At 50.8% G+C, this 18,224-nt stretch overlaps 1 protein-coding gene across 1 annotated transcript in view; it reads right to left on the reverse strand.

The window, feature by feature from the left end:
- SBK1 (SH3 domain binding kinase 1) overlaps nucleotides 1-16,659 on the reverse strand; it is a 70,355-nt gene extending 53,696 nt beyond the window's left edge. Inside the window, exon 1 of the mRNA XM_039478432.2 lies at nucleotides 15,852-16,659. Coding sequence (XP_039334366.1) covers nucleotides 15,852-15,946 — 95 coding nt within the window. The 5' untranslated portion in view covers nucleotides 15,947-16,659. The remainder of the gene's footprint in view (nucleotides 1-15,851) is intronic.
- Nucleotides 16,660-18,224: the final 1,565 nt, after the last annotated feature.

The raw sequence follows: 18,224 nt of genomic DNA on the forward strand, positions 1-18,224 counted from the left end.
TTTCCAGTTTTAGGCATTCCCTACCAACCTCCCACTTTGGGGGAAGAGGATTTAGCTCCTTATGTCCCTCCACTCCCTCTCCCTCCCACTCCCACATCCTGTCCCACTCACATTACAGTGGCATCATAACATTGGTAAGACTGGAAATGTTTACATATTGTGGAAGCCTTATTTACAGCTCTGTGTGGAAGGCTGTGACTCCTTTCTCTTTCTTCCTATAATAGGCTTTACATTTTAGAGCAGTTTTAGGCTTACAGAACAATTGAGCAGAACATATTTGTTTTATTTTTTTTTTAGATGGAGTCTCGCTCTGTCGCCCAGGCTGGAGTGCAGTGGCAGGAATCTCAGCTCACTGCAACCTCTGCCTCCTGGGTTCAAGCGATTCTCTTGCCTCAGCCTCCCAAGTAGATGGGACAGGCACCCACCACCTCGCCTGGCTAATTTTTTTTTGCGTTTTTAGTAGAGATGGGGGTTTCGCCATGTTGGCCAGGCTGGTCTCGAACTCCTGACCTCAGGTGCTCTTGCTGCTTTGGCCTCTCACAGGGTTAGGATTACAGGCGTGAGCCACTGCTGTCTGCCTGAGCAGAACATGTTTGAATGACCAAGAAAGAGACTTTCCGTTTTATAGTATACTTCCTCTACTCCCACCAAATTTCTCCCACCACTAATATCTTGTATCGGTGTGGTGCACTTGTTAAAATAAATGAACCAAGGTAGACACATGGTTACTAACTAAAGTTTGTATGTTACATCACCGGGGCTCACTCTTTGTATTGTAGAATTCCATGGGGTTTAACAAATACACGTTTAGGGGCACCCTCTCGGTATCATACAGAATAGTTTCACTGCCTTAAAAATCCACCGTGCTCCAGCTCTTCATCCCTCCCTCTCTCCCGCCAGGTCCCTGGCAACCACCGATCTTTTTACTGTCTCTTTAGTTTTGGCTGTTCTAGAATGTCATATTCCTGGAGTCAGACAGTACTTTCCAGACTTGCTTTTTTCACGTAGTGATACACATCTAAGGTTCCTCCACGTCTTTTGGGTGGTTTGATGGCTCATTTTATCACTGCATATTCCATTGTATGGATGTACCTATGGAAGGGCATTGATATTGTGGTTTCTTACAAGTTTTGGCAATTATGAATAAAGCTGATATGAATATTCATATGCAGATATGACACCAAAAACACAGGCAACAAAAGCAAGAATAGACAAGTGGGGCTGGGCACAGGGGCTCTCGCCTGGAATCCCAGCACCATGGGAGGCAGAGGTGGGTGGACTGCTTGAGCTCAGGAGTTCAAGACCAGCCTGGGCAATGCAGCAAAACCCCATTTCTACAAAAAAAAAAAAAAAAAAAAAGAAAGAAAGAAAGAAAGAAATAAGCAAGTGGGACTATAACAAAGTTAAAAACTTCTGCTTAGAAAAACAAACAAACAAACAATCTACATAGGGAAAAGACAACTTATGACTGAGTGTGAGCGTGATGGCTCACACTTCTAATCCCAACACTTTGGGAGGCTGAGGTGAGCAGATCACCTGAGGTCGTGAGTTCGAGACTAGCCTGGCCAACATGATGAAACCTCGTCTTTACTAAAAATACAAGAATTAGCTGGGCATGGAGGGGGTGCCTGTAATCCCAGCTATTTGGGAGTCTGGGGCAGGAGAATTGCTTGAACTTGGGAGGTAGAAGTTGCAGTGAGCTGAGATTGCCCCATCGCACTCCAGCCTGGGGAACAAGAAAAACTCCGTCTCAAAAAAAAAAAAAAAAAAAAGGAAAAGAAAAAATCTGAAAGAGAGGCCAGGTATGGTGGCTCACACCTTTAATCCAGCATTTTGGGAGTTCAAAGTGGGGGGATTTCTTGAGGCCATGAGTTCAAGAGACCCTGTCTTTAAAAAAAGAAAAAAAAAATCTCAAAATGATATGAGTACTCCTGTGTTCATTACGACAATATTCACAATAGCCAAATGTAGAAACCCATTCAAATGGGTTGAATGGATCAGAAAAATGTGATCTATACTTACAACTGTTTACTACTATTAAGCTTGAAAAATGTTCGACAACAGGCCGGGTGCAGTGGCTCATGCCTGTAATCCCAGCACTTTGGGAGGCGGAAGCTGGAGGACTGCTTGAGCCCAGGAGTTCGAGATCAGCCTGGATAACGTAGAGACCCCGTCTCTCCAAAACATTTAAAAATTAGCCAGATGTGGTGGCACACATCTGGAATCCCAGCTACTCTGGAGGCCGAGGTGGGAGGATCTCTTGAACCCAGGAGATGGAGGCTGCAGTGAGCTCTGATTGTACCCAGTAAGACCATGTCTCCAATAAAACAACCATGTATTGTACATTTTAAAATATGTTAAGAGGACAAATCTCATGTTAAGTGTTCTTACTGCAGTCAAATAAAACAAGCAAACATTCATGTGCAGGTTTTTGTGGGCATAAGGTTTCAGCTTATTTGGGTAAATACCAAGGAACACGTGGTATTTTCTGCCATTCTATGGCTTCTCTTCACGTTCTCTTGGCTATGTCTTTTGCAGGGCAGAAATGTTCATTTTAATTTCTTTCCCTTTTTGTTTCTTTCTTTTTCTTTTTGAGAAGGAGTCTCGCAGTTGTCACCCAGGCTGGAGAGCAATGGCGTCATCTTGGCTCACTGCCACCTCCTGGTTCCAGCAATTCTCCTGCCTCAGCCTCCCGAGTAGCTGAGATTACAGGCACCTGCCACCACAGCCGGCTAATTTTTGCACTTTTAGCAGAGACGGGGTTTCACTGTGTTGGCCAGGCTGGTTTCGAACTCCTGACCTCAGGTGATCCACCTTCTTCGGCCTCCCAAAGTGTTGGGATTACAGGCATGAGCCACCGTGCCCAGCCCTTTCTTTCCCTTCTCTGCACGAAAGTTTTGGTTTTCTTGGGTTTGATAACATTTTTTAGAGAGGAAGTACCTGTTTACCTATGTGTTTATATATCATTCAACCCATATTCTCTGCTACTTGTGTCAATGTCTCGAAAATTCAAAGGCATTAGGTATTTTATCAATTTCATCTCCTTGAAGAACTCTCTTTTAGAAACTTCTGACTTATTTCAGTGTGAGCTGCTTGCCGTCTAGGCCTGCTGTCCAGAGAAGCTGTGCTGGGATCGCCCTTTTGCTCTCATCTGGGAGATTTCCTTCTCTTCTCTCTTATGTTCAATTTCTGTTTCCTGGAGTCCAGGTGTTACTCTTTTTTTTTTTTTTTTTTTTTTTTTGAGACAATCTCACTCTGTCACCCAGCCTGGAGTGCAGTGGCGTGATCTTGGTTCACTGCAACCTCTGCTTCCCAGATTAAAGTGATTCTCCTGTCTCAGCCTCCTGAGTAGTTGGGATTACAGGCATGTGCCACCCACGCCCAGCAAATTTTTTTTCTTTTTTTTTTTTTGGTAGAGACAGGGTTTCACCGTGTTGGCCAGGCTGGTCTGAAACTCCTGACATCAGGTGATCCGCCCGCCTCAGCCTCCCAAAGTGCTGGGATTACAGGCGTGAGCCACCGTGCCTGACCCAGGTCTTACTCTTTCTTGTTTTTGTTGTTTACTATTTCTTGTTTTACTTGGTTCACTCCTTTATTTACTGGGGTACATCCTCCAGTAGCTTTCTTAAGAAAGACTGCAGAGGAGCTTTGCAAATATGAACGTGTTTTGCTAAATATTGAATTCTATGCTGAGTCTGGGCATGGTGGCTCATGCCTCAAATCCCAGCACTTAGGGAGGCCAAGATGGGAGGATCACTTGATCCAAGAGTTCAAGACCAGCCTGGAAAACATGGCAAAACCCTGTTTCTACAAAAATTTAAAAATTAGCCAGGTATGGTCGCACATGCCTGTGGTCCCAGCTACCCAGGAAGCTGAGATAGGAGGACACTTGGGTCCAGGAGGTTGAGACTGCAGTGAGACACGATTGTGCCACTGCACTGTAGCCTGGGTGACAGAGCAAAACCCATCTTTAAAAAAAAAAAAAAAAAAAAAAGGCCAGGCACAGTGGCTCACGTCTGTAATCCCAGCACTTTGGGAGACCAAGGCGGGTCAATCACGAGGTCAGGAGATCGAGACCTTCCTGACCAACATGGTGAAAACTCATCCGTACTAAGATACAAACAAGCAGACAAACAAACACAAATTAGCTGGGTGTGGTGGCGCACGCCTGTGGTCCCAGCTACTCCGGAGGCTGAGGCAGTGGAATCGCTTGAACCCAGGTGGCGGAGGTTGCAGTGAGCTGAGACTATGTCACTGCACCCCAGCTTGGCAATAGAGCAAGACTCTGTCTCAAAAAAATAATAATAATAATTCTAGGCTGAAAATAATTTTCTTTTCTACTTTTGAAAACATAGTTCCACTGTCTTCTGGTTTCCAGGATGGCTGTGGAGAAGTCTGGTGCCATTATGATTATTGATACTCTATATAATTTTGGAGAATTTTCTTCTTGTCCCTGTGTTCTGAAATTTACTGACGATTGGCTTTGGCATGGGTCTTTTTTTTATCCTTTGTTGTTGTTTGTTTGAGACAGAGTCTCCATCTGTTGCCCAGGCTGTAGTGCAGTGGTGCAATCTCGGCTCACTGCAACCTACACTTCCCGGGTTCAAGTGATTCTCGTGTTTCAGCCTCCAGAGTAGCTGAGACTACAGGCGCGTGCCACCATGTCTGGCTAATTTTTTTGTGTTTTTAATAGAGACGGGGGTTTCACCATATAGGCCAAGCTGGTTTCAAACTCTTGATCTCAAGCGATCCTCCTGCCTCGGCCTCCCTTAGTGCTGGGATTACAGGTGTGAGCCACTGTGCCTGGCTTATTTTTATCCTTTGGGTGGTCAATCCATAGACTTTTAATCAGGAAACTCAGGCCCTTCAGTTCTAAGAAATATTGGAAACATTTCATTAACTATTTCTTCGCCTCTACTGTCTTTCTAGCGCTCCTTTGTGCAAATGCGAGATGCCTGCACGGGTCATCTAATCTCTGTGCCCTTTCTTTCCTGTTTCCCATCTGTAGTAGTCATGGAGGTGCCTGCTTGGTTCTCCCTTCAAGAAAGCACCTGCTCTTTGACTTTGAGGATTGCAGTTGGCTGACCGCCTTCACCTACGGTGGCTTTGAGATCTGCCACGGCATTTGAGCCAAGACTAAGGTCTTGTTGGGCAGCTCCAGCCAATGACTGAGAACAGTGGGGACAGTGGGGACACTGGGCCTGGTCATTTCTGTCCAACTTAGGGCTCCTCTCCTGGGCGATGTTTGCTCTTGAGCTCCTCCATGGGTTGGGCAAGACTACTGGATCGACATCAAAGTCGCTGCCTAGCTTTTTCCCCCTTCTTTGCTTTCTTTTTTCTTTTCTTTTTGAGATGGAGTCTCGCTCTGTTGCCCAGGCTGGAGTGCAGTGGCACGATCTTGGCTCACTGTGACCTCCGCCACCCGGGTTCAAGTGATTCTCCTGTCTCAGCCTCCCAAGTAGCTGGGATTACAGGCATGTGCCACCACGCCCGGGTAATTTTTGTATTTTGAGTAGAAACAGAGTTTTGCCATGTTGACCAGGCTGGTCTCAAATTCCTGACCTCAGGTGATCCCCCCGCCTCACCCTCCCAAAGTGCTGGGATTATAGGTGTGAGCAACCACGCCCGGCCAATAGTCTTGATTTCTGGGCAAAATAGAGACCCTGTCTTTAGAAAAAAAAAAAAAAAATTTTTTTTTTTAAATTAGCCAGGTGCACACGCCTATGGTCCCAACTGCTCAGGAAGCTGAGGTGGGGGGATTGCTTAAGCCCTGGAGGTGGAGGCTACAGTGAGCCATGATCCCAGCACTGTACTCCAGCCTAGTCAACAGAGTGAAACTCTGTCTCTAAACAAGAACCAAACCCAAAAAACCCGCAGAACTCTTACTACTGTATTTAGATATTTAAGAAAATACACTACAACTATGAAACAAAAGCTAGATGCTATTTGCCAGGGGGAGGGACCTCCAGGAATGAACAGAACAAAACTGTTTTGTAGATAGGATCTCACTATGTTGCCCAGGCTGGTCTCAAACTTCTAGGATCAAGGGATCCTCCTGCCTCGGCCTCCCAAGTAGCTGGGACTACAGGTACATACCACTATGGCTCGTTAATTTTTTTTTTTTTTTTTTGAGACGGAGTTTCGCTCTTGTTACCCAGGCTGGAGTGCAATGGCGCGATCTCGGCTCACCGCAACCTCCACCTCCTGGGTTCAGGCAATGCTCCTGCCTCAGCCTCCTGAGTAGCTGGGATTACAGGCACGCGCCACCATGCCCAGCTAATGTTTTGTATTTTTAGTAGAGACGGGGTTTCACCATGTTGACCAGGATGGTCTCGATCTCTTGACCTTGTGATCCACCCGCCTCGGCCTCCCAAAGTGCTGGGATTACAGGCTTGAGCCACCGTGCCCGGCGGCTCGTTAATTTTTAATTTTTTTTTTCCAAAATGGAATTTTGCCCTTGTTGCCCAGGCTGGAGTGCAATTGCATGATCTTGGCTCACAGCAACCTCCACCTACCGAATTCAAGTGATTCTCTCCTCCCTCAGACTCCCCAGTAGCTGGGATTACAGGCGTGTGCCACCATGCCCGGCTACTTTTGTATTTTAGTAGAGATGGGGTTTCACCAAGTTGGTCAGACTGGTCTTGAACTTTTGACCTCAGGTGATCTGCCCATTTTGGTCTCCTAAAGAGCTGGGATTACAGGTATGAGCCACTGTGCCCCCGCCAATTTTTCATTTTTTTAGAGACAAGGTCTTGCTCTGTGGCTCAGGCTGGTCTTGAACTCCTGGCCTCAAGCGATTCTCCCAGTTCAGCCTCCCAAAGTGCTGAGATTACAGGCATGAGCCACTGCACCTGGCCTCAAGGACATTTGAGGATTTAAGCCCTTCTTACCCCAGTCCTCCTGGGGTTCAGCCCCAGCTTTACTCTCATTTCCAGAGGTACTTAGGCTATTAATGCCGGCACCTTTGGGGGATTTTGTGGTGTGAATTATGCTCTGTGGCCTGTCGTAACCCCAGTTCACTTAAAGTGCAAATTCCTCAGCTTGCTAAGTCCGTTTTTAACCAAGCGTTCATTTACCTTCCAGATTCCAAAATAGTGTTGCTATGTTCTCCTTACTCAATTGATTCACTCTTGCTGCTTCATGCTGCATTAGGCAGAACAACGGCCCCCTGCAAATGTCCACGTCCTAATCTCCAGAGCGGTGAACATGTTACCTTCCGTGGCCAAAGGGACTTTGCAAATGTGATTAAGGTTAAGAACCTTGAGCAGGGGAGATTAGTCTGGATAATTCAGGTGAGCTCAATCTAATCACATGAATTGTGAAAACCTTTCCCAGGTGTGGTCAGAGAAAGTGATGTGGTCACCAACAGTGGCTCATGGCTGTAATCCCAGCACTTCGGGAAACCGAGGCAGGAGGATCATTTAAGTGCAGGAGCTGGAGACCAGCCTTGGCCACATTGTGAGACTCCCGTCCCAACTCTCGCCAATCTTCATAAAAAGTAAAAATTAGCTGGGGTGTGGTGGCGCATGTCTGTAGTCCCAGCGACTTGGCAGCTGGAGGTGGGAGGACCACTTGAGCCCAGGAGGTCAAGGCTGCAGCAAGCCTGATTGGCCCATTGCACTTCTGCCTGGGCTATAGAGCAAGACCCTGCTGAAAAAAAAAAAAGGGATGTGATGAGACATCTGAGATGCTACTGCCTTGCTGGAGGGAGGAGGCCATGGGGCAAGGCATGCAGGTACCCTCTGGAAGCTAGAAAAGTCAAAGAAATGCTCCCTGTAGCATCCAGAAAGTCCTTCCAGGAAGAGCTGCCTAGAGCGGTCCTGTCAACACGTTGATTTCAGCTCAGTGAGACCTGGGTCAGTTCTAACATATAAAACTATAAAATTAATTCGTTTGGTTTTAGGCAACTAAGTTTATGCCAGTTTGTTACAGAAGCAATAAAAGACTGATGTGCACACCTTTAAAAAATCCATTCACAAGCCAAGCGTGGTGGCTCACGCCTGTAATTCCAGCACTTTGGGAGGCCGAGGCGGGTGGATCACCTGAGGTCAGGAGTTTGAGACCAGCATGGCCAACGTGGTGAAACCACATCTCTACAAAAATACAAAAATTAGCTGGACATGATGGCGGGTGCCTAATCCCAGCTACTTAGGAGGCTGAGGTGGGAGAATCGCTTGAACCCAGGAGGTGGAGGTTGCAGTGAGCAGAGATAGTCATTGCACTCCAGCCTGGGCGACTGAGCAAGACTCTGCCTCACAAAAAAAAAAAAAAAAAAAAAATCACTCACAGCCAGGCGTGGTGGCTCACGCCTATTAATCCTAGCACTTTGGGAGGCCAAGGTGGGTAGACTGCCTGAGCTCAGGAGTTTGAAATCAGCCCAGGCAACACGGTGAAAACCCGTCTCTACTAAATATATAAAATAATTAGCCAGGCATTGCAGTGTGCGCCTGTAGTCTCAGCTACTTGAGAGGCTGAGGCAGAAGTGTTTGAACCTGGGAGGTGGAGGTTGCAGTGAGCCAAGATCGCACCACTGCGCTCCTGCCTGGCCGACAGAGCGAGCCTCTGTCTCAAAAAAAAAAAAAAAAAATCCTCTCACTATCCTTTTTTTTTTTTAAGAGAGAGGGTCTCCCTCTGTCACCTAGGCTGGAGTACAGTGCTATAATCATAGCTCACTGCAGCCTTAAACTCCTGGGCTCAGGCAATCCTCCCACCTCAGCCTCCTCAGTAGCTGGGACTACCAGCACGTGCCACTACACCCAGTGAATTTTCAAAAATTTTTTGTAGAGACAGGGAGATGCTACTCCCTCCAGCAAGGCAGTAGCATCTCAGATGTCTCATCACATCCCCCTTTTTTTTTTTCAGCAGGGTCTCGCTCTATAGCCCAGAAGTGCAATGTTGTCTTGCTATGTTGCCCAGGCTGGTGTTGAACTCCTGGGCTCCAGTGATCCTCCTGCCTCAGCCTTCCAAGGTGTTGGATTACAATCATGAGCCACTTCACCAAGCCTCACTATCCTTTCTTTTTTTTTTTTTTTTTTTTTTTTTTTGAGACGGAGTTTCGCTCTCGTTACCCAGGCTGGAGTGCAATGGCGCGATCTCGGCTCACCGTAACCTCCGCCTCCTGGGTTCAGGCAATTCTCCTGCCTCAGCCTCCTGAGTAGCTGGGATTACAGGCACACGCCACCACGCCCAGCTAGTTTTTTGTATTTTTAGTAGAGACGGGGTTTCACTATGTTGACCAAGATGGTCTCGATCTCTCGACCTCGTGATCCACCCGCCTCGGCCTCCCAAAGTGCTGGGATTACAGGCTTGAGCCACCGAGCCCGGCCACTCACTATCCTTTCAATGGGGCTTTAGGATATGGAGAAGCTACATGTGTGTGTTAATCTACCTTCTCTAACTGCATCAAACCTGATTTTATTTCCACTGCTTCATGATGCATTTTTTTTTTTTAATTGAGACAAAGTCTCGCTGTGTGCAGTGGTGTGATCTTGGTTCACTGCAACTTCCACCTCCCAGGTTCAAGCAATTCTCCTGCCTCAGCCTTCAAAGTAGCTGCGATTACAGGTATGCACCACCATGGTGGGCTAATTTTTGTATTTTTAGCAGAGACGGGGTTTCATCATGTTGGCCAGGCTGGTCTCGAACTCCTGACCTCAAGTGATCCGCCTGCCTCCACCTCCCAAAGTGCTGGGATTGCAGGTGTGAGCCACCATGCCCGATCTCATGATGCTTTCTTATCGAAGTCGCTCTCGACCTCTGTATCACTAAATCTAATCATTAAAAAAAATTATTTATGTTTTTAATGTTTATTTTTGTATTTTTTAGAGATAGAGTCTTCCTCTGTTGCCCGGGCTGGAGTGCAGTGGTGCAGTCACTGTAACTTTGAACTCCTGGGCTCAAGCAATCCTCCCATCTTAGCCTCCTCCCGAGTAGCTAGGACTATGGGTGCAGGCCGCCATACCTGGCTATGTATTTACTTATTTATGAGACAGAGTCTCGCTCTGCCTCCCAGACTGGAGTGCAGTGGTACCATCATGGCTCGCTGTAGCCTTAACCTCCCAAGCTCAAGCAACCGTCCCACCTCAGCCTCCTGAGTAACTGGAACTACAGACATGCGCCACGATGTCCAGTTTTTTTCTTTTCTTTCTTTCTTTCTTTTTCTTTTAATAGAGATAGGGTCTTATTATGTTGCCCAGGCTGTTCTCAAACTCCTGGCCTTAAGTGATCCTCCTGCCTCTGCCTCCTCAAGTGCTGGGATTACAGGTGTGAGCCACCACACCAGCCCTATTTTCTTTTCTCACTTTTTGTAGAGATGGGATCTCCCTATGCTGCCCTGGCTGGTCTCGAACTCCTGGGTTCAAGCAATCCTCCTGCCTCAGCCTCCCGAAGCGCTGGGATTGCATGTGTGCGCCAATGCATCTGGCAGCTGAATCTAACCTCGTTTCTCTGGACTGTTCCCATCTTTGAAGCTGGTGGACCACGCCCCCTCTCCTCCCGACACTTCCCTGGTTTCTGTGACTGAACATGCTCTCAGTTTCCCTCCCACTTTCCCAGCTGCTCCTTCTCTGCCTCCCTCACTGGCTTCTCCTCCACATGCTCTCAATACCGTGGAGTCCTCAGGGCCCCGCCCTGTAGCCTTTTCCCTCCCCTCTCTCCCGAGTGATCTCATGGCTCACAATGCCATGTTTTTGCCAATGACGAGAGGTTCCTCTTCTGAATGCCAGACTCTCATTACGAAGTCCTCTCTTGACATCTTCATTGGCACACCTCACCTGCTTCTATCCGTGGCAGTATTTTTTTTTTTTGAGATGGAGTCTCACTCTGTTGCCCAGGCTGGAATGCAGCGGCGCAATCTCCGCTCACTGCAACCTCTGCTTCCCGGGTTCAAGCGATTTTCCTGCCTCAGCCTCCCTAGTAGCTGGGACTACAGCTGTGTGCCACCATGCCTGGCTAATTTTTGTATTTTTAGTAGAGACAAGGCTTCACCAGTTTGGCCAGGCTGGTCTCAAACTCCTGACCTCAAGTGATCTTCCTGCCTCTGTCTCCCAAAGTGCTGGGATTACAGGCATAAGCCAGTGCGCCTGGCCAGGATTCTTGATGTTCTTCTCACCAAGCCTCTTCCCTACCTCGAATCTGCCCATCATCCATGCATCTCTGCAATCCCCAAAGCCCAGATTCACCCGGGATTCCCTTCTTCCTCTAACCCACCAGAAAATGCTGTGGATTTATCGCCAATGTTTGCTTTTATTTATTTATTTAGAGACAGGGTTTTGCTGTGTCACCTAGACTGAAGTGCAGTGACATGATCACAGCTCACTGCAGCCTCAGACTTCTGGGTTCAAGCGATCCTCCCACCTCAGCCTCCTGAGTAGCTGGGACTACAGGCCCATGGCACCATGCCTGGCTAATTTTTAAATGTTGCTTTTGTAGGGACAGGGTCTCATTCTGTTGCCCAGGCTGGTCTGGACGTCGTGGGCTCAGGCCATCCTCCCAACTTGGTGCCCCAAAGTGCTGGGATTACAGGCATGAACCACTGTGCCCAGTCTCCCAAATATGTTCAGAAAGCACTTTCCGACTTCCCTGTCCCCAAAGCCGCCCACCACCGTGACCTCCACATTGGCGTCCTCTGTCGGTTCTGGCCCATCACCGCGGATTCTCCCGAGCATAGCCTGAAATATCCTTTAAAACGTCAATCATATTCTACAACTTCCCCCATTGAAGAGCTCTCAAAGGCTTCCCAAGTCCATCTGGAACGAAATCCATTCTCCTCGTCATGGATGCCAAGGCCTGCGTGGCCTAGCTGTTCCTGTACCTCCTGGCCCTCTTCTTGTCACTGTCCCTGTCATTTGCTCTGCCTCGGCCACACAGACGCGTTATCCCTCGCCCTCCTTGTGCTTCTGCCTACCCGTTGCTCTCAGTTTGCTTTGCCTGAGCTGCTGTTACCACCCCTCTCTCCACTGCTGGCTCCTTCTCATTCTCTAGGTCTCAGATGAAACGTCCGTCTGTCCGTACCTCTCTGTTTACCGTAGGCAAAGCAGCTGTCTCCACCATCCCTGGTAATTGCCTTCACAGTGGGTTTTGAATCTTGATGATCTGATCTGTTCACTTGTGTTTTGTTTGACTCCCTCTTTAGACATAAACCCCTTGAGGGCAGGAATGGTATTTTCAGTCCAGTTTCTGGTGCTAGCCCACGAAAGGTATGCAACGAAATTTACTGAGTGAGTGAATAAATGAGCACATTGAGCATCTCTTATGTGCTGGATGCTTTCATGTAGACTGGACTGCGTTTCCCAGCTTTTCTTGCAAAGAGCTGTTCTGGCCAGTGCTTGTGGGCAGAAATGAAGGAGACCACTTCCAGCTTTGGTTCATAAAAACCTCATGTGTGATTCCCCACTCTTTTTCTTCATCTGTAAGCTGCATGCAGTGGTTGTGGGTGATGATGGAGTCACGAGATGAGAGGAACCTGGATCCCTGAAAGATCACATGGAGCAGAGTCTCTTCCATCACCACCCCCGCAACACACACCCAGAACATAAGTCTTTTCTGTGTTGAGCCATTATGATCGCCAAGCTTATTTATTCCAACAGCTTACCTCACCTTAATTAATACATCAAAAAACCATATGTAGGTGGCTGGTGAACATCACTGTGGGTGATGAGTTTGCTGACAAATTTTCATCAAATGCAGATGTGTTTTCTGTGGGGCTGTCTCTGGCATCGTCCCACAACAGAAGCCGAGGGCACGGTGCTCACACCTTTAGTATAGCCTGTGGCACTGTCTGTTGCAGGATGTGTTGTTTTGTCTTCGCTAGGCTACGAGCCCCTCCAGGGACGTGGCTGTGTCACATTCGTGCAGTGGACTCAGCATCCAGTCCCCAGGGGAAATGTACTGAATCCACAAAGGAGTGAACTGGCCTGCCCCCATTTGTTGCCTTTCTTTCCCTACAAATGCCTGAGAAAGTCCAATTCTTTAATTTTACAGATACCCAATGAGAAGAAGTGACTTCCCCAGGATCACACAGAAGCGGGATGCACCAGAATTAGCCTGCCCAGGGCTGCTAAACGTGGCAGCCGGCTGGCTATTCTAGGAGTGAATCCTGGAGCCTTCCAGGGGCTGGAGCAAGGCTGGGAGAGGCGCGGTGGGGTTGGGCGGGGGCAGCCACAGATTCCTCTAAGCCCCCAAGGTGACCCCACCCAGCCCCACTGCCCCACTGCCCCTCCTCCAGCAGCAAAGAAACACTCCAGCGCCTTCCGCCCCACCCTCCCCAGCCAGCACTGGCTCCCGCAGCCTGGGCGGACGCATCACTCAGTATTTTTAGCTTCACCACCTGGCACCTGTGGTCACTGTCTCTGCCCAGCCTGGCCCTATCCCCTCCCAGGTCTTAAAGGGCCAGAACCCACCGGCTAGAAAAGAGACCAGCTCCTGCAAACATAGGCTACCATACTCCCAGAAAAGAAGGCAGACACGTGCCCTACAGAGAGTCCCCAGAATCAGAGGTGGGAGATGAAGGGATGAGGGAGGAGGGGGCAGGATTTCACGGCTGCCAACCCTGGGGGCTGTGCCTGTCTCTTTCTGGGGCTTCCCAAATGCTGCTTTGCTTAAATTATTCACTAGGAGGAAACTGATCAACATCACACATCCATCCTAAGACCTGAAGCTGCAAAATCAAGGCAGAGCCTGGGAGTGTGGTATGTTTTAACAATCAACTCAGATTATTCCCATGCCCTCTCTCTCTGTCTCTCTCTCTTTTTTGAGACAGGGTCTCACCTGTCGCCTAGGCTGGAGTGCAGGGGCACGATCATAGCTCAGTGCAGCCTCGAAATACTGAGCTCAAGGGATCCTCTTGCTTCAGCCTCTGGAGTAGCTGGGACTACAGGTACATGCCACCATGCCTGGCTAATTGGGGTGTGTGTGTGTGTGTGTGTGTGTGTGTGTGTGTGTGTATAGATGGTGATCTCACTATGTTGCCCAGGCTGGTCTCAAACTCCTGAGCTCAAGCAATCCACCTGCCTTGGCTGGGGTTACAGGTGTGAGGCAGCATACCCAGCCTGATGCCCTATCTTTCAATGTCATATTCGTTTGTTCGTTCATTCATTTATTCATTCAACAAGCATTTTGAGCGTCCACTGTGAACATGGGTTTCTATCATGAGTCTGTGGCTTTGGAGTTTGAGATGCCCTCGGCACCTATTATCCTCTTGCTTCTCCTCACTTGCCCCTGTTTTGCCTCGAGCCCTCCCCGTTGCTTGCTCCAGCACCTATGGGTCAGGTCCCCGGCCCGGCATCCAGGCCCTCGGTGATCTGGCCCCGTTCCTGCCAGCCACACCCGCACCGTCCACACTTCATTTCTTGTGTGCACCGAGCCGTTGCTCCTGCCGTTCCCGCTGCCTGTGATGCCCTTTCCTCAGCCTCTCTCGGCCCTGGGAGGGCACTTGGATGTTAAGACAGACCTGGTGGCCTCTGATGGCTCCTGTGGGTGGAGATGGTCCATCTTTCCCTGCTGATTTCCTAGGCACTCTGCACCCATGCCCATCAAGATGCCCACTTCTCTGTGCGGAACTGACCTGTCTTCTCCTCTGTCTCTCCTAGCAGGCAGTGACCCTGTGAGCTGGGTTCCAGTCCCCAGCCCAGGCCCTGGCCATCTGTGGGTGGCCAGTCTCTGTGTTGAATGTTAAACTGACAACCATAGTAGAGAACATCCTCCCATTTCACAGATGAGAAGACAGAGGCCCATGGAGCGGGAACTGTGGACCCAGGGTCCAACAGAGAGAGTCAGGGAGGAACCCGGCATAGGCTGCAGGAGTCCACCCCCGGCCCTCTCATCTTCCAAGCATCCTGGAGGGGAAACCTGGCTTGGCTCATGCCTCGCCTCTCCTGACCCAGGGCAGGGCAGTGCTGACTCAGGCAGTGATGGAGGCACGGGCAGGCAGGGCCAGAGCAGAGGTGACCCCTGTCTCCCCTGCAGATCACTCCCAGAGCCTGTGGTCACGGCTTGGATAATGCACTTGGCTGGAGCCTGGGTTTCCCTGCAGGTGGGGGTGGGGAGAGCTGGCTAAAGGAACAATGGTCTCTAGGGCACGCACTCCCACTGGGGGTTCACGGCACAGCCCTTCCCTCCACATAGGTATGCAGAACTCGCACTTGCACCCACAAATACGTACACACGCTCGCAGTCACACACACTCGCCCCCAATACCCCGTCAGGCAGCCTCACAAACCTTCATTTTCTCTCTCCCTCTCTCTTTTACACACACACACACACACACACACACGAGCAAATACACATGCACACATTTTCACTTATGAATTCAACAAAGATGGAACACCTGTTAGCTGCCACTGCAGTGCAGGATGGAAAGGTGGCTCTCAGATTGGGGTGGGACAGGGACATCCAGGAGGGCTTCCTGAAGGAGGAAGCGTTGCAGTTGGGCCTGGATGGAGGAGAACTGGGGAAGAGAAGTCTGGGCAGTTTCACTGGAGGTGCATATAGGGGAACAGAGTGAGATGAAGTGGAGAGTGTCGGCCCCGATCACACAGGCCTTGAATGCCCAGCAGAGTGTCAACTTCATCTCCCGGGAGGTGGGAGCCATGGAGGGCTCTGAGCAGGTGGGGGACATGCTCACTGTGGGAGAGGATGGGAAAGCCACTCTGGGGCCAGGGTGGGAGAGATAGGGAGGAGGCTGTGGCAACAACCAGGTAAGAGATCTGAGATCCTGAAGCAGGAAGTGGCAGTGGGTGGTAAGCAGTGGACAGAGAGATAGACTTAAAGCAAGACTGCCAGGCCCAGAGGCACCCCAGGTCGAGCGCTGTGCCCACCCGCTGCCCACCCACTGGCCACCCACGGGCACTGACCTCCGCAGCGGGACTTCTTCCAGCAGCTCCTCCTCCTCCTCCCTGTGGAAGCAGATGAAGCAGAAGGCCGGTACATCATTGACTCCGCAGCCCATGGGCCAGGCCGGAGGCAGCTCCAGGACAGGGCAGGGGTGGCCGGGGGTGGCTTCCACAGCATCGTCCCCAGCCTGGGCAGAAGTCCCTGAGCCAGGGCGCTCCAGGGTCAGCAGCCCGTCGGCTTCGGGGCTCCGCACCTGCCCGCCCGCCACCTGTGCCTTCTCGCTAAGGTTGCCCGTCGCCTCGGTGGGTGGAGGAGCCGAGGGGGCTCTGTCTGGGGAGGGGCTCCTGTCTTGACCCGAGGATGTTCCAGCCACAAGGCTGGGCCCTGGGAAGCAGTGTCCAGCTTCCTGGACTCCAAGGTGGCTGGCGGGTGGACGGAGGTTCGGCAGGGCCCCCCACTGCCCCTGTGGAGCCCGAGGCCTCCCAGCTGCCCACTCTGTGGCTGTCTGTCAGAGGCAGGCCTGGGAGGACAGGCTTACAGTGTCCTGTACCCCAGCCCCCCTGTCTGTCCAGTCGTCTGCTCCTCCCTGTCCAGCCAGCACGGCCGCAGAGGTGGCTTCCTAAAGAAAGTTTGTTGTCGGCTGGGGTGGGTGGCACGGGTGGCCTCCAGGAGAGAGGGTTGGGACCTGCAGCTGAAAGATGGGCAAGGGTCAGGTGAGGCTGGCACGGTGCCCACGTCGTCCTCGTGAAAAGTTTTGACCCCTGGAGTCCCGGTTCCGGCTCAGCTGCGACTGGCGGCTTCCCCGGCTCCCTGCTCTCCCCAGCTCCAGTGGCTTCTCTGGCAGACTGGCTGGGCTGTGGGTATTAATAGCTCCACATTCACACTGAGAAGGCTGGAGGTTAACTCCTTCCCTGCCAGAGCTGGGGAGGCTGGCGGGGCGGGCGGGTACGGCCAGGCAGCCTGGCAAAGTGGCTTTGGGGAGCAGAGGGAAGGGTGGTGCCTTGATCCCACCCCCGCTATGAGCCTAGCTGTCGCAGCAGGACCCTCAGTGCCACCTCCTTCCCAAGAGTCTCTGTGCCGAGCTGGGCTCCAGGGGTTTGGGAGTGTGTGGACCACCTGACTCCTTCATGCACACCTCCAGGGAGCTGGGGGGCCTTGGAGGGGGGGGACCCTGGGGGCTCAGGGAAGTGTCTTTGGGATAGACAAGGCTCAGAGCTTCAGGGAGCATCCTCAGGGCTCCCAAATTCACACTCACCCCTCAACTCCCTGGGTCCTCCCATGTTCCCTTAAAAGTCACCTTTGCCAACCCTGAGCCCAGTTCTGGGGTTGGCTTCAGTGAGACCCAGCGATGAAGCAGCCACAGCGCCTAGCGTACTTCATTGAGGAGTATGGGAGGAGGATGGGAGTGGGAGAATCAGAATAGAATTTGTTTGCCTGATTTTTTTTTTTTTTTTTGAGATAGGGTCTCGCTATGCTGCCCAGGCGGATCTCAAACTCCTGGGCTCAAGTGATCCTCCCTTCTCAGCCTCCCAAGTAGCTGGGATTACAGGTGCATGCCATTGCACCAGGCTTGGAAACGTTTACTGAGCACCTGCATGGTGCCAGGCACTGGGCTGGGCATGAGCACGAAGCAGTGAAGTGGGCAGGTGCCATTCCTCTGGTGGGTTTTGCGTGTCACTGCAGGAGGTGACACCGGCAGGGCTGCAGCTTGCTTGCATAGTGCCATCACGTGCATTAGGGAAAGGTGCTTCCCTCCAAGCAGGTACAGCCCCAGCACCAGCTTGTCGTGTTGACCCAGGCTGGGTTTCAACCCACTCACCTCTGCAATTGACAACACGCACCGCCATTCACAGCGGCTCTGGAAGCACCCATAAACAAAGGGAGAATACTTTCAGATTGTCCAAAGTGCTATGAAAAAAATAAAACAGGGACATGTGACAGAGGCTGATGGGGAGGTAGTTATATGGGGTGTTCAGGGAACACCTCCCAAGGAGGGAACACTGGAGCCGAAACCCACAGGATGAGGACGAGGAGGAGGAGGAGGAAGAAGGAGGAGGAACCAGCCAGATCTGGAGGGAGAACATTCTAGGAAGAGGTACAGAAGCCCAGAGGCAAGAACTAGCTGGCGTGTGAGGAGGAGAGTGAGAAGCAGAGATCTTTAAGCTGGGCCTTGAAGAGTGAGTCGAGTTTTCCAGGTAGCTCAAGAGAGGAGGCATTACCGGCAGAGAGAATAGAGTACGCGAAGCCTCTGAGGCATGGACGGTATGGACGGGGCTCTGCAAGGCAGCCAGAAGGCAGAGGTGAGGCAGCTGGAGGTGCAGGAGGGACTGTTCCAGAGCTGCCCACCCAGGGCTCTGAGGAGGTAGGGTGGGTGGGAGGAAAACGGAAGTGGG

This window comes from Saimiri boliviensis, chromosome 12, assembly GCF_048565385.1.
Source record: "Saimiri boliviensis isolate mSaiBol1 chromosome 12, mSaiBol1.pri, whole genome shotgun sequence".
Lineage (NCBI taxonomy): Eukaryota > Metazoa > Chordata > Mammalia > Primates > Cebidae > Saimiri > Saimiri boliviensis.